Source organism: Primulina eburnea, chromosome 8, assembly GCF_022965805.1.
Source record: "Primulina eburnea isolate SZY01 chromosome 8, ASM2296580v1, whole genome shotgun sequence".
NCBI classification, from domain to species: Eukaryota; Viridiplantae; Streptophyta; class Magnoliopsida; order Lamiales; family Gesneriaceae; genus Primulina; species Primulina eburnea.
In genome coordinates, this window is record NC_133108.1 from 45325314 (window position 1) to 45338582 (window position 13269).

Here is a 13269-nt window from a genome sequence, read left to right on the forward strand (position 1 = left end):
GGGGAACGGGTGGAAGAAGGATCCGATCGCTTTTTACGCGATCGCCGACCATCATCCTGAGATCTCTTTCTGGGATTGGACATGTCAGTGTCCAGAATACTACACTCTGACCCACAGCTAAATCCAGACACTGAATGTCGATCGAAATCCTGATCAGGATCATCAGCCGACATGTGACTGGGAATCATCTCAAGAATAGGGGGTCCCTGTCTAGCAATCAACTCGTCCAACATAGAAGTAGCATCAGCAGGGGATGCAGGAAAGGATGGGACCGAGTGACTGCTATGATTTTCAAGGCAAACCTCCGGGGGGGCAAACACAGTCACCACCTCCGGGCGTGGAGAGCCAAGGTCATCCACGCAATCCACATAAGGAACATTCTCATCATCCTCAGCCACCGTGACCACAGGACGGTCAGAGATAGGGGCCTCCTGATGAGAAATCAAACCGACAGAGGTATCAGGAGTATCCTCAACACCACGTAAATCAGCACCCACATCCTCGGTGTGCGGCGCAGAACCAGAATTTTGCCCAACCAATTCAGCAGCATCAAAACGCTGGGCCTCATCACGCCAGGGGGACAGGACTTCAAAAGCATTAGAAGAAACCACTCCCTGTGGGACAACAGTACCGGGAGGGGTAACTCCAGTAGGGGGAACTCGACGCACTGGACGCCTCCTCCTCCTCCGTCGGGGACCGAAGCCTATTTCTTGAAGCTGGGGCTGTGGTCCCGTAGGAAAAGCAAGAGTAACACCCTCCTGGGGTGTCTGGACTGTAGGAGCAACTGTCTGCTGAGGATTAGAAGAAGCCTGATTAGGCCTAGCAGGCCTAGGGTTCTTCCCATGAGAATAACAGACACTAGTGGAATGTCCCAGCATCTTGCAATCAGTGCAATACGCAGGGATTTTCTCATAGACAACATCAAGAACCTGGGTATGGTCGCCCCAACCAACCCAGACCTGCTTAGTGAGAGGATCTAATACATTTATCTCCACACAAACTCGAGCAAAAGAGCCACGAGAAGCATTTGCAGTGTAGTCGTCCATTTTCACCGGTTTACCCACAAGTTTAGCCAACGCAAAAAGAATGCGTTTGTCAAACAAGTGCAGGGGTAGACCAGGAAAACGAATCCAAACGGGAGCAATGGGGGATTCCTCTTGTAACTGAAATTCAGGGGTCCACTTTGAAAATCTGATCCCCAGTGGTCCCACCATCATGGTCCCCCGCGTCCAGATACGAGCATAGTCCTCTTCACATGAAAGGGAAATAACAAGAAAACCCCGGGGCAAGAATTTTAAATCAAAGGAACGCACTAGTCCCAATTTTCCAAAAGCCGCAGAAAATCATAGAATTAGGGACTAGTGACCGGTTTCCTGAAATTTTTCCAACCAAAGCATATCTGAAGGGCTCAGACAATGAAGAGATGACCTCAACCGGGAATCTGATACCCAGCATACCATCCATCAAAGACGGTACATGCATCTCTTCCATCGAATTGAGAACATCATCAAAGCTTTTCTTCACCGAACGAGGGGACGGTGGTGATAAAACATCACGAAATGTCACAGGAAAAGAAGCAACAGTATTCGTACCTGAAACGGCCGCCTGAACATGAGAGTTGACTGCAGAGTTGACTCCATTGAGTTGACCGAGTGACTCGCCCGAGTTGACTGGCGAGTTAACTGCCGGAGTACCACCGTGGACCGGCGACGCAGCGGAGAACTTGAAACCGATGTCCATTCCACCAGAACCGGGCGGAGGAGGGGAGAAATCGAGAAGAACAGTCGCCGGAAAAAGGTGATGAAATCGGAATTTGGGCATTTCCGATTGCCAAGCTATTTGCAGAAATTGAAGGGATGGAAATATTACCCATGACATGGGGAGTAAACGCCATGGAGGAATTAAGAAAAGAAGGAGCGACGCCGGAGGAATTGAGCAAAGAAGTCGTCGCAATCGGTGAACAGTGACTGAAAATCGTAGATCTAAAATTGCCGTCGCATGCGAACGGCGTTGGGGCTGATACCAGAGGCGAAATGATCGTCTGGGAGAGGGGATTCAAGATCGGGGTTCCATTTGCAAAGAGGTTACCTGAGGTGGCCGGAATCTGAAGAAAACCAGACGGCGGCCCGATGAACAGTGCAGGCGAGGGAGAAAATGAAGATTCCGGCGGCTGTGGTACAAGAAACGATCGCGCAAGGGTACCATTGGAAAGCTTATGAAAAACCGAGTCAGATGAAGTACAGCCGGTGCCGGGAGGAGCAACATTCGCCGGCGACGAAGAGTGAACAACAGACGGCGCAATTTCGATCGGGAAATTGAAGGGGCTGCCGGAGTCGGAACGGTCTGAAATTTGAGTATGTTGGTCGGCGAGGGAAGGCGGTTCTAATGGTGGTGGTGGCCGGCCGGGATCCGGCGGCGGAGACATGGCGGCGGTTTGGGCGTGAATAGTGACTGATTTAGTGTGTTTTTTCTCACCTTGACTGTGTGTTTTTCCAGAGAAAAATTTTTTGGGGGCAAATGGTTTTTTGGTTTAGGGTTTAGGGTTTAGGGTTTAGGGTTTTTTTTTTTTTTTTTTTTAACCGGAAAACACCGCCGGATGCGGGGGGGTTAGGCAGACCCCTACCTGTATATATCCACAAAATAAAAAGTAACAGCAGAAAGAAAACCTAAAAGAGGAGGGGGACAAAAAAACCAAGACCTCCTCAAAAGGCTAAAGCAGTAGAAACATAAATACCAAGTAGCCTAGGGACATAAATACATATGCAAAAATAACCCTAGACTACGACAAAAAAATGCGCCAGAAACTAATCAAATACGAGCTGCGCTAAGAGTCAACACGCCGAAGAAGACCAAATGATAACTGGGAGATGAGTGCAGAATCCATGGAGAAATTCTCATCTCTAAGCCATCACCCTGAAGAATCCAATCTGTCAAAACGACTCTAATCTGAAACCGAGTAACTGTATGAATCCCAGCAGTCAAAATAAGATAAGGCCAGGAAATCACTGTACAATGACGATAGAAGAGCAAAATGAAGATCGCAATCCAGCCAGAACAAAAAAGATCCTGCATCTGAAGTATAAATCTGACGAAGGTATCATAACAATGAAGAGGATCGTCCGGAAAGAATCCCTGGAACCACCACGACATCCAGTAAAATCCTGTAAAAGAACTGAGACGGCGGGCAAGGAGAAACTGCAGTAAACGCCCGCCAGGGACCAGAAGTGGACCAAAGAGAGGCCCAAACAGAAATAGCGCTCCAGGGAATATGAGAGGGCCAAAGAAGAGCACCAAGAGGGTAAGTGCGAGAGCCCACCCAATCCCGAGGAGACCAAACATGTAGTGTGCGAGTGTCTGGGCCCACTCACACCAGACTGGCAAAACGGGGGAAAAGAGAAACCCCCTAAATAACAGTACCTGCAAAGAAAAAATATACATATACATATAGAAATACCGAAGAAATGGGTCCAAGAGAAGGGATGGGCTGCAAGCGGCTAAGAACATCGATATCTCAGGTAGGGAAGTCCGGAGGTATCCGAACGTGCAAGTATGGAAATGTGCCTAGGGAGGGAGGGACCTAACTCTAAGGTAAAGTGCCTAAGGGTATGGGCCCTCGCCGCCAATGCATCCGCCACCGAATTACCCTCCCGGAATATATGCGAAATATGAACAGACCGCCCCCTCAAAAGGACCAGAATCCTGGATATAATGTGATCAAGACCCCAGCAACATCGACGGGAACGAATGAGCTGAATAGAAGTCAGAGAATCAAGCTCGATCCAAAGAGGGAAAAAAGAATGATCAGAACAAAGGAGAAGACCCCTCCAAACCGCCCAAAGCTCAGCCCGGAGAGAAGACCCAGCTCCGATGAACTCGCTGAATGAGAGCACGACCCTCCCGGAATCATCCCGAACAACGCCACCAGCAGAGGAGTCCCCAGATGTACCACGCGCGCTCCCATCCACATTAAGCTTGAAGCACCCGGACGGCGGCCGCAGCCAACGAACAATCGCCGTCCTATGAAATCTGTGGAGAGAAACCGAAATACCCAGCAATCTCGCCACATGAAACACACCCAGCCAATGTCTGGGCTTGACAGTACGTGCAGAGTGAGCGAGACGCAGGTAAGACAAAATCTGAAACTTCACCATCTCCCCAGAGATGGGAAGATGACGGTGCTTAGCATCGTTCCGCGCAATCCAAAGGAACCACAGGACAATGCAGGGAAGAAACTCCCGCACATGGCCCCCCCGGGACCAGACCAAATCTCTCTTCCACGCACTGAGGAACAAACTGAAATCCTCAGTGTCGGGAATACGAACCCGAAACACTGCGCCAAAGAAGTGCCAGACAGACCGAGCAACCGGGCTGCGAATGAATATGTGTGTGAATGTCTCAGACTTATCACAACACTGACATCTCGAGGCTAACGCAAAACCCCGGCGCTGGAGCACCTCATCAACTGGGAGCCATTGATGCCAGAATCTCCAGAGGAAGAACGACATGGTAGGCCTCAACCAGCTCCCCCAACACGGGCGGAATATATCAGAAGATGGAGCACGCTGACGGATCAGCTCCCAAGCAGATCTCACAGAGAAAGCACCATCGGAGCTATGGATCCATCGTGCCAGATCAGGGTCACCCGAAAGAACAGGAATCAAAACAATCTCCTCGGCAACCGAAGGAGCAACAACCGCACAGAGGCGATCAAAATCCCAGGACCCCTCAGAAAGAAAATGAGAGACCCGAACATCACGGCCCCCGCGGACCACACACCGGGAGGACAAAGGAACGTCCCCAAACCAAGTGTCATCCCAAAAGAAAACATCTCCGAGACCAACTCGCCAGCGAATGCCAGGCTCCACGCGAGGGCGGATCCTGAGGAGACGACGCCAAATGGGGGAAATAGAAGCACGGGCGGGGACACAGGCAGGAGCATCCAGCCGGCAATACTTCTGGAAAAGGAATCTCGCCCATAAAGAAGAGCCCTGCCGAAATCTAAACCATAATTTGATCGAGAAACATTCCACGAGATCTTTCAATCTGCGGAATCCAAGTCCCCCCTCAATCACGGGGAGGCAAGCCCGGGACCACCGGGCCCAGTGCCACTTCCTTTCCAAGGGTCTCGACCCCCAGAGGAAGGCGTTGAAGGCCCGCTCAAGCTTCTCCATGACAGCCAGAGGTGGCTGAACCACCTGAAACAGATAAATCGGCATGGAGAGGAGCACGCTACGTATCAGGGTCATGCGGCTACCCGGGGAGAGGGTCCGAATCTCCCAACCCTCTAACTTCCTACGAACAGACTGTAGGAGGGGCTCAAAAAGGGAGCAAGTGCGATTACCCCGATAAAGGGAACTCCGAGGTACTTGAGGGGCAGATGACCCTCGGCGAACCCGGTGATGCGCAAAAGCCGGGAGCGGAGGCGTCCAGAGCACCTCGGAGGCAAAATCAAAGAACTCTTGGCAGCATTCACACGCTGCCCCGAACAGTTCTCGTAGTGATGCAGAAAATCGACAAGGCGCTGCATACCACGAGTCCCACCACTGGCAAAAATAATGACATCATCAGCGTAAGCCAGATGGGAAATCAAAATATCACAATCAGAACGGTACCTGAGCGCAGGATGCTGCAGGTATAGGCGGTCAAGGCCACGAGAAAGATACTCCGCCCCCAAAACAAAGAGAAGGGGAGACAATGGATCGCCCTGCCGGAGGCCTCTGGTGGAACCAAAAAACCCCGATAGCGAACCATTGATGTTCACGGAGAAATGACAATGGGAAATACAGGCCGAAACCAAAGCCACGACACGCTCTGAAAAACCAAAATGTCTCAAAACGTCGAAGAGGAAATGCCACTGGACCCGATCATAAGCCTTGGCCATATCCAACTTCAATATGACATTACCACCACGAGTGGGGAGAGTAATGCTGTGAGTGAGCTCCTGGGCAAGGAGAATATTATCCGAGATCAATCGACCCGGAACGAAGCCACTCTGATTCGGGGAAACAAGTCTCTCCACCACATCCCTCAACCGAGAGTACAACAGCTTAGAGATGATTTTGTTCGTGACATTGCACAGGCTGATCGGACGGAAGTCCGACCAGGCGCGTGCACCCTCGACTTTGGGAATAAGAGTGATCGTGGTGGCGGTAAAGCCCTGAGGCATAGGAGAACCCTGGAAAAAATCAAGAACAGCACCAAAAACATCCTGATGGACAATCTCCCAGCAATGCTGAAAGAACGCCGAGGAAAAGCCATCAGGGCCAGCAACGCTATCAGGGTGAATGGAGAAGACGGTCGCGCGGACCTCCTCCAAATAGGGAATCGCAGCAATACCATCATTCTCCACGGCAGAAATAACCGAGGGAAAACCCGAAAAATCAGGACAATCGAGCGCAGAGGGCTCCCCGGTAAGAAGATCTTGGAAAAACAAGGCTCCCGACTGCTGAATCAAATCCTGAGACGTCAGGCAAACCCCATTCTCCCATATGCGGAAAATTTTATTCGCCACGCGCTTTTTCCTCACCATATTATGGAAGAGTCTGGTGTTCTGCTCACCATCCTCAAGCCAATGGCAAGCCGCTTTCTGTTTCCAAAAATCCGCCTCCATGGCGGTGATACGAACCAGATCCTCATTGCGATCGGACAGGGAAGTCCAATTCGCGTCAGAAGGGTCGGCCTCACAAACATCCTCAGCTGAACGAACAGCCCTCTCAGCCTCAGTGAGTCTATCAAAGATGTTACCAAAAACATCTCGATTCCACTACCGGAGGTGATGCTTGAGACGCTTCATCTTGGCAAAAAGCCGAGGCATGCCGCTCAGACTGCAAGGCAGATTCCAATTAAGCCTCACAGTCTGCAAAAAACCATGGTGCCTAACCCACATACGCTGGAAGCGAAACGAGCTCGGCCCACGGGCAAAAACAGGGGCGGTAACCAAAAGCGGACAGTGATCCGAGACAGTACGAGCGAGATGTTCAACCCGAATCGAGTTGAAATGGTCTCCCCAATCAACAGAAACCAAGACCCTGTCCAACCACTTCCAAATGGTCTTATTCGTCCAAGTGAACGAAGACCCCTCAAAACCAGCATCGATCAAGCCAGAATCAAGAATAAAAGTGTTGAACTCCTCCATGGGTAGCAACCTACCACCACGGGAACCCAAGCACTCAGACGCATCCCTGACGACATTAAAGTCGCCCCCAACCAGCCAGGGACCCAAAACAGGCTTAACCAAAAGCAAAGAAGCCCAAAGATCCCTACGCTGAACATAATCACATCTAGCATAGACAAAAGAACAAATATCTCTGTCGGCAAGAAAGAGGCAGAGACTCTGATGTGAAGGAACTGAGCATGATCAAAAACACACTCCGCCCTCACATCAGCAGCAAAAAATACCCAGATATGACCGGAGAGATTAGAGATGACTCCAGAAAACCCCAAACAGCGAGTCATGAATCTCGGATCCAGATCAATCAAGGGCTCCAAAACAGCCAAAACCTTAATCTGTTTCTCCTTCACAAAGGCATGAAGCCTCTGCTGGGACTCCGAACCTCGAAGTCCCCGGATATTCCAGATTAAACAATTCATGGGGAACGGGTGGAAGAAGGACCCGATCGCTTCCTGAGCGACCCAGGGAGGTCATCCCTCCCCCTCTTTTTCTTAACATCTGGCATATCTGAATCCAGGATGCCGTCCTCAGACGCACGACCATCACCTGGTTCAGAATGTCTATCAAAACCCTGGTCAAGATCCTCAACAAGCCTCTCACAGACAACCCTCTCAGCAACAGGAGAACCCTGCCTATCAACCAACTGAGTGAACAAAGAAGAAGCATCGGCAGGGGACGGAGGGCCAGAAGGTATCGAGTGACTATGATTCTCCAAACAGATCACGGGTTCAGAAAAACCGTGTCAATACCAGCATGCGGAGACCCCAAAACCTCCGCACAATCCACAAAAGGAGTAACATCCTCCTCCTCCAAATCTTTAGCCCCAGACTGGGCTGACACACCACCTAAAGCCAACGGGGAAACAACAACGGTGTGTGAACACAAACCAACAGAACCCATACCCCCGGATGGATCAAGCTCCAAAGGAGGACCACCGGTGATATCAACACCCACCTCCCCCAAATGGGGCCCACTCACAGAAGTGGAACCAACTAACACAGTAGAATCAAAAGTCTGCGCCTCCTGCTGCCAAGGAGAAAGGACATCAAAAGCATTCGAAGTACTTTTCAACAGTGAAGGACCGTGCCCTGGAGGGGGAACAGCAGTAGGTGGAGCACGACGCGCAGGCCGTCTCCTTCTACGACGCTTAGGACCAACAAAAGTCTGAGCATTGGGGTCCTGAGGACCCTGGACATCACCAGGAATGACACCCTCCTGGGGTGACTGACCCGAAGCAGCCGTCTGAGACGGAGGGACTGGACCAAAAGGCTTAGGCCGGGTCGGCCGGGGATTCTTGCCATGTGAGTAACAAACACTCATCGCATGTCCCAGCATTTTGCAATCAGTGCAGTAGGCCGGGATCCTCTCATACACAACCTCATCTCTTGAGTGTGATCACCCCCCCACCCAAATGTGCTTAACAGGAGGCTCCAACACATTAATTTCCACACACACACGAGCAAAGGCCCACGAGACACCTCAGCTGTGTGGTCATCAACTTTGATAGGCTTACCCAAGAGCTTGGCAATAGCACAAAGACTTTTTTTCTCATATAAATGCAAGGGCAATTCCGGAAGTCGAGCCCAAACTGGGCAACAGGCGACTCCGCCTGAAACTTGAATTCTGGTGTCCATTTAGAAAAACGGATACCAAGTGAGCCAACCATCATATTACCCCTCGCCCAAAGGCGGGCGTAATCCTCTTCACAAGAGAGAGTAATGACCATAAAACACGGGGTAAAAATTTCAAATTGAACGGTCTGACCAAACCCACTTTGCCAAAGGCAACAGAAATCATCGAATTGGGGACCACAGACCGATTCCCAGAAATTTTACCCACCAATGCAAATTTAAATGGCTCAATAAGGGAGGAAATTACCTTATCCGGGAATAGAATACCCGGCTTGCCATCCAAAAAAGAAGGCTCAAGAATCTCCTCCATCGAGTTGAGAACATCATCAAAGCTATTCTTCACCGTACGAGGAGACGGGGGAGCCAACACGTCCTTAAAAGACACATGAGGAGAAACAACTTTCGAACTTACATTGACCGCAGAAGTACCAGGTTTGACTGCCGAGTTGACCCACTGCACTTGACTAGGAGACCCTACCGAGTTGACTCGGCCCGTACCCACCGGACCACCACCGAGGGCCGGCGACGAAGCGGTGAACATGAAACCGGAGTCGGAACCAGCAGAACCGGGCGGCGGAGGGGTGAACTCGGTGAACACAGTAGTCGGAAACGGTGAACAAATCGGAATTTGGGCGTTTCCGATTGCCGAACTGAAACCAGAAATTGAAGACACCGGAATGTTGCCCATGACAGGGGGAGTAAACGCCATGGAGGAATTGAGAAACGGAGTCGCGACGCCGGAGGAATTGAGCAAAGAAGATGTCGCTATCGGTGAACAGTGACTGAAAATCGTAGATCTGAAATTGCCGTCGCATACGAACGGCGTTGGGGCTGTAACCAGAGGCGAAATGATCGTCTGGCTGAGGGGATTCAAGATCGGGGTTCCATTTGCACCGAGGTTGCCGGAGGTGGCCGGAAAATGAAGAAAACCAGTCGGCGCAGAGGTGAACAGTGCCGCCGAGGAAGAAATCAAAGAAGGCGGCGGCTGTGGTGAATATTCCGGTCGCGCATGGGTACCACTAGAAAGCTGACTAAAAACCGATTCAGGAGAAGTAGCTCCGGTGCCGGGAAGAGCAGCGGCTGCCGGCGGCGAAGAAGAAAGAAAAACAGGCGAGATTTCGATCGGCAAAACGGGGACGTTGCCGGAGTCCAACGGGGCTGAGATTTTGGTATGTTGGTCGGCGAGGGGAGGCGGTTCGAATGGGGGTGGTCGCCGGCCGGGATCCGGCGGCGGCGGCATGGCGGCAGGTGAGGCGTGAATAGTGACGGGATTAGTGTGTTTTTTCTCACGTTTTACTGTGTGTTTTTTCAGAGAAAATTTTTTGGGGGCAAATGGGTTTTGGTTTAGGGTTTTAGGGTTTAGGGTTTAGGGTTTAGGGTTTAGGGTTTAGGGTTTTTTTTTTTTTTTAACTAAAAGTTTATTTATTAACAAATAAAACCTAACGGAGGGGGACTAGACCAAGACCTCCGGAAAGGCTATATCACAATCTTAACATCAAAACAGAAATAAAGACATACTACAACAGGGCAACCCGAAATACAGAATAACAAAATACAAACAAACCAGCGAGTGCCCCAGAATACATCACACAAAAGAGAACAAAATGGTGAGCAAGGAGAACTCTGCAGTGAACGCCCACCACATACCGCCAAAAATATGGAAAACTAAATCAGCCTGGATCAAGAGGTCGCCCATAGGGCAAACTCGCCTGAGCCGCCTTCTGCCTATAATAACGCCGCTGCTGAGATCGCGTACGGCCCGGAAGTGGTAAAGACAAACAGCCTTCACTCACTGAACCCATCTCAAACTCTGGCATAGCAGTAGAAACAGGAGTATCACCCACAGGATCCGGAAGAGCAGGGGCAATCTCAACAACCGAAACAGTAACAACCACAGGTGCAGTAACAACTGCTTCAGAAGTAGATGCCACCTCAACCATATCCGTGGCCTGAGACAAGATAATCGGATCCAAATCATCGTGAGACGAACTACTCACCGCAGCATTCTGCTCGGCCGCAAGCTTACTAAGAAGGGACTTAAACCTCTGGGGACGGGGTTTAACGGTACCCGAAGTCTCACCTGGACCTGAAGCAGTGGGTAACTCTTGCAGAATCTCATAGTAATTCTTGGTCGAAATGGGCCGAGCCGGATCTTTCCTCACAACAGGTCGCCGTCGGGGACGCTTGGAAACATGTACTATAAAATCAGTATCACCGGAATGTGGCGGATCAGACGCAACACCCTGAGGCTGCTCGGAAGAAGCCGGAAGCGGGGAATCAGATACAACACCCTTACCATGAGGACGTGGACCCTGGTGATGCTGATCAGATGACGGAGGAGCATGAGCAGCCTGACGCTGAGACCGCCTCGTCCTAAAATTATTAACATTCCTAGCACAAAAATCAAGTGAATGGCCCAACATCTTACAGTAAGAGCAGAAATGGGGAACTTTCTCATAAACAACCTCAACAATCTGACTATGATCACCTCACCCCATCCTACCCAAATCTTCTCTTGACGAGGCTGTAGAACATCCATCTCAATACAGACCCTAGCAAAGGAACCCCTAGAACCATCAGCGGTAATCTCATAAACCTTAACTGGATTACCTAAGATCTTCGCAATCGGATATAGACTTTTTTATCATAAAGATGGAGGGGCAAATCAGGAAATCTAACCCAAACCGGAGCAACAGAAGAATCCTCCTCATATATGAACTCTGGAGTCCATTTAGAAAACCGAATAACCACAGACCGAATAGAAATCTCAGGCCTCTCCCAAAACTTCAAATAATCCTCTTCGCAAGAAAGAGTAAGAACCATATACCCACGAGGAAGAAATCTAACAGTGTGGGAGCCTAGTAAACCAACGCAAGAAAGTGCAGATAAAATATCCTTATTCGGGGTCAGGCCGCGGTTCCCAGAAATACGCCCTATCAAAGCAAATCTAAAAGGAGCAGATAGGGAAGAGATTACCTGATCCGGAAATAAAATACCGGGAATCCCATCACGATCGGTCGGAGCAGGTACCTCGTCCATCGAATCAACAACATCAGCAAAACTCTGATCTGGCGAAGGTGGAGATGAACGACGCAAAATATCCCGAAAGGATACTGTAGGAGGAACAGAACGTCCAGAAACCTTCGAAGCAACCGGAACGGGTGAACGCACACGGTGTACTGCCGAGTCAACTCGCATTGACCCGCCGAGTAACTCGACCGAGTCAACTCTAGAGTCACCGGTCGGAGACTTGCCGAGGGCCGGCGACGGTGTGGAGAACATAAAACCGGCACTAAGACTACCAGAACCGGCCGGAACAGTTGCAACTCGGTCCAAAATAGGCGATGAACTCGCTTGAAAATCACCAATTTGGGCGTTTTTGATTCCGAGATCCTTTTCTGAAATTGAAGGCACCATAATGTTACCCATGATCTGAGGATGATACTGTGAAGAGGAATTGGATTTTGAACACGCCACGCCGGAGAATTCGACGATGGAAGAACTCGGCGCTAGGGTTTCAGCAATCCCAACCGTAGATCTGAAATTGCCGGTAGATGACGATGAATTGGAGAACGGGACCTGTACCATTGAACTCGCATTGGAACAAGGATTCCAGATCGGGGCTGGACTTGAAGAAACATTACCGGAGCTAGCCGGAATCGACGAAACAGTGGAAGCCTCGCGTAGGAACAGTGCCGTCGGCACTTTGGCAGGCAAATCGGGGGGGCAAATCAACTCTGATTGAGATGAAATTTGGACAGAAGGCTCGCAATGACGAGACGATTCCAACGGTATATCAGTTGTAGAAAACGAAGTTGAATTCGCCGGAGACGACTTTTTGGCCGGAAATTCCGGATTTTTAGACATGAAATTGGACGGGTAAATCACCTCCGATTGAGCTGAAATTTTAGTATGTTGGTCGCCTCGAGGAGGCGTTTCAGATAGACCGGCGAACCGGCCGGGAACCGGCGGCAAACGGCCGGCCGTACTGGCGGCGATTTTGGGACGAAAATATGGGTTTTTTTTTCACTATTCACGAGAGAGAAAATTTTTTGGTTTGGTTTTGGTTTAGGGTTTAGGGTTTAGGGTTTAGGGTTTTTTTTTTTTTTTTTTTTTTTAAAAAAAAAAAAAAAAACACCGCCGGAAGCGGGGGGTTAGGCGGACCCCTACCTGTATATATAAACACAAAATAAATACAAGGTAAGGCCTAAAGAGAGGGGGACTATACCAAGACCTCTCGAAAGGCTAGTCTGACAACACATAAAACATAGAAACATAAAATCTAGGGTGGCAAATACATGTCCAAAATGTAAGCCCTAGGAAAAGCGCATAATAAAAACGAACATATAAGAGCAGCGCTAAATACATAAAAGCAAATCAAATCATGTCTAAACTGTAAATGTCCGACTCAGATGTAGGTGCAAAAGACAACCAATTTACCGATCTCTGAGCCGTCTGTCGCTGTAA

At 49.9% G+C, this 13269-nt stretch overlaps 1 protein-coding gene across 1 annotated transcript; it reads right to left on the reverse strand.

Moving 5' to 3' along the window:
- Nucleotides 1-11338: 11338 nt before the first annotated feature.
- LOC140838103 (uncharacterized) lies at nucleotides 11339-12849 on the reverse strand. Its single transcript, XM_073204186.1, has 2 exons — nucleotides 11482-12849; nucleotides 11339-11369 (listed from the first exon to the last, which is right to left on the reverse strand). The coding sequence occupies exons 1-2, from the start codon at nucleotides 12667-12669 to the stop codon at nucleotides 11355-11357; spliced, it is 1203 nt and encodes a 400-aa protein (XP_073060287.1). The 5' UTR covers nucleotides 12670-12849; the 3' UTR covers nucleotides 11339-11354.
- Nucleotides 12850-13269: the final 420 nt, after the last annotated feature.

Coding starts and splice junctions, on each gene's coding strand:
- LOC140838103 (XM_073204186.1), bottom strand. CDS start 12,669: ATGTCTAAAAATCCGGAATTTCCGGCCAAAAAGTCGTCTCCGGCGAAT.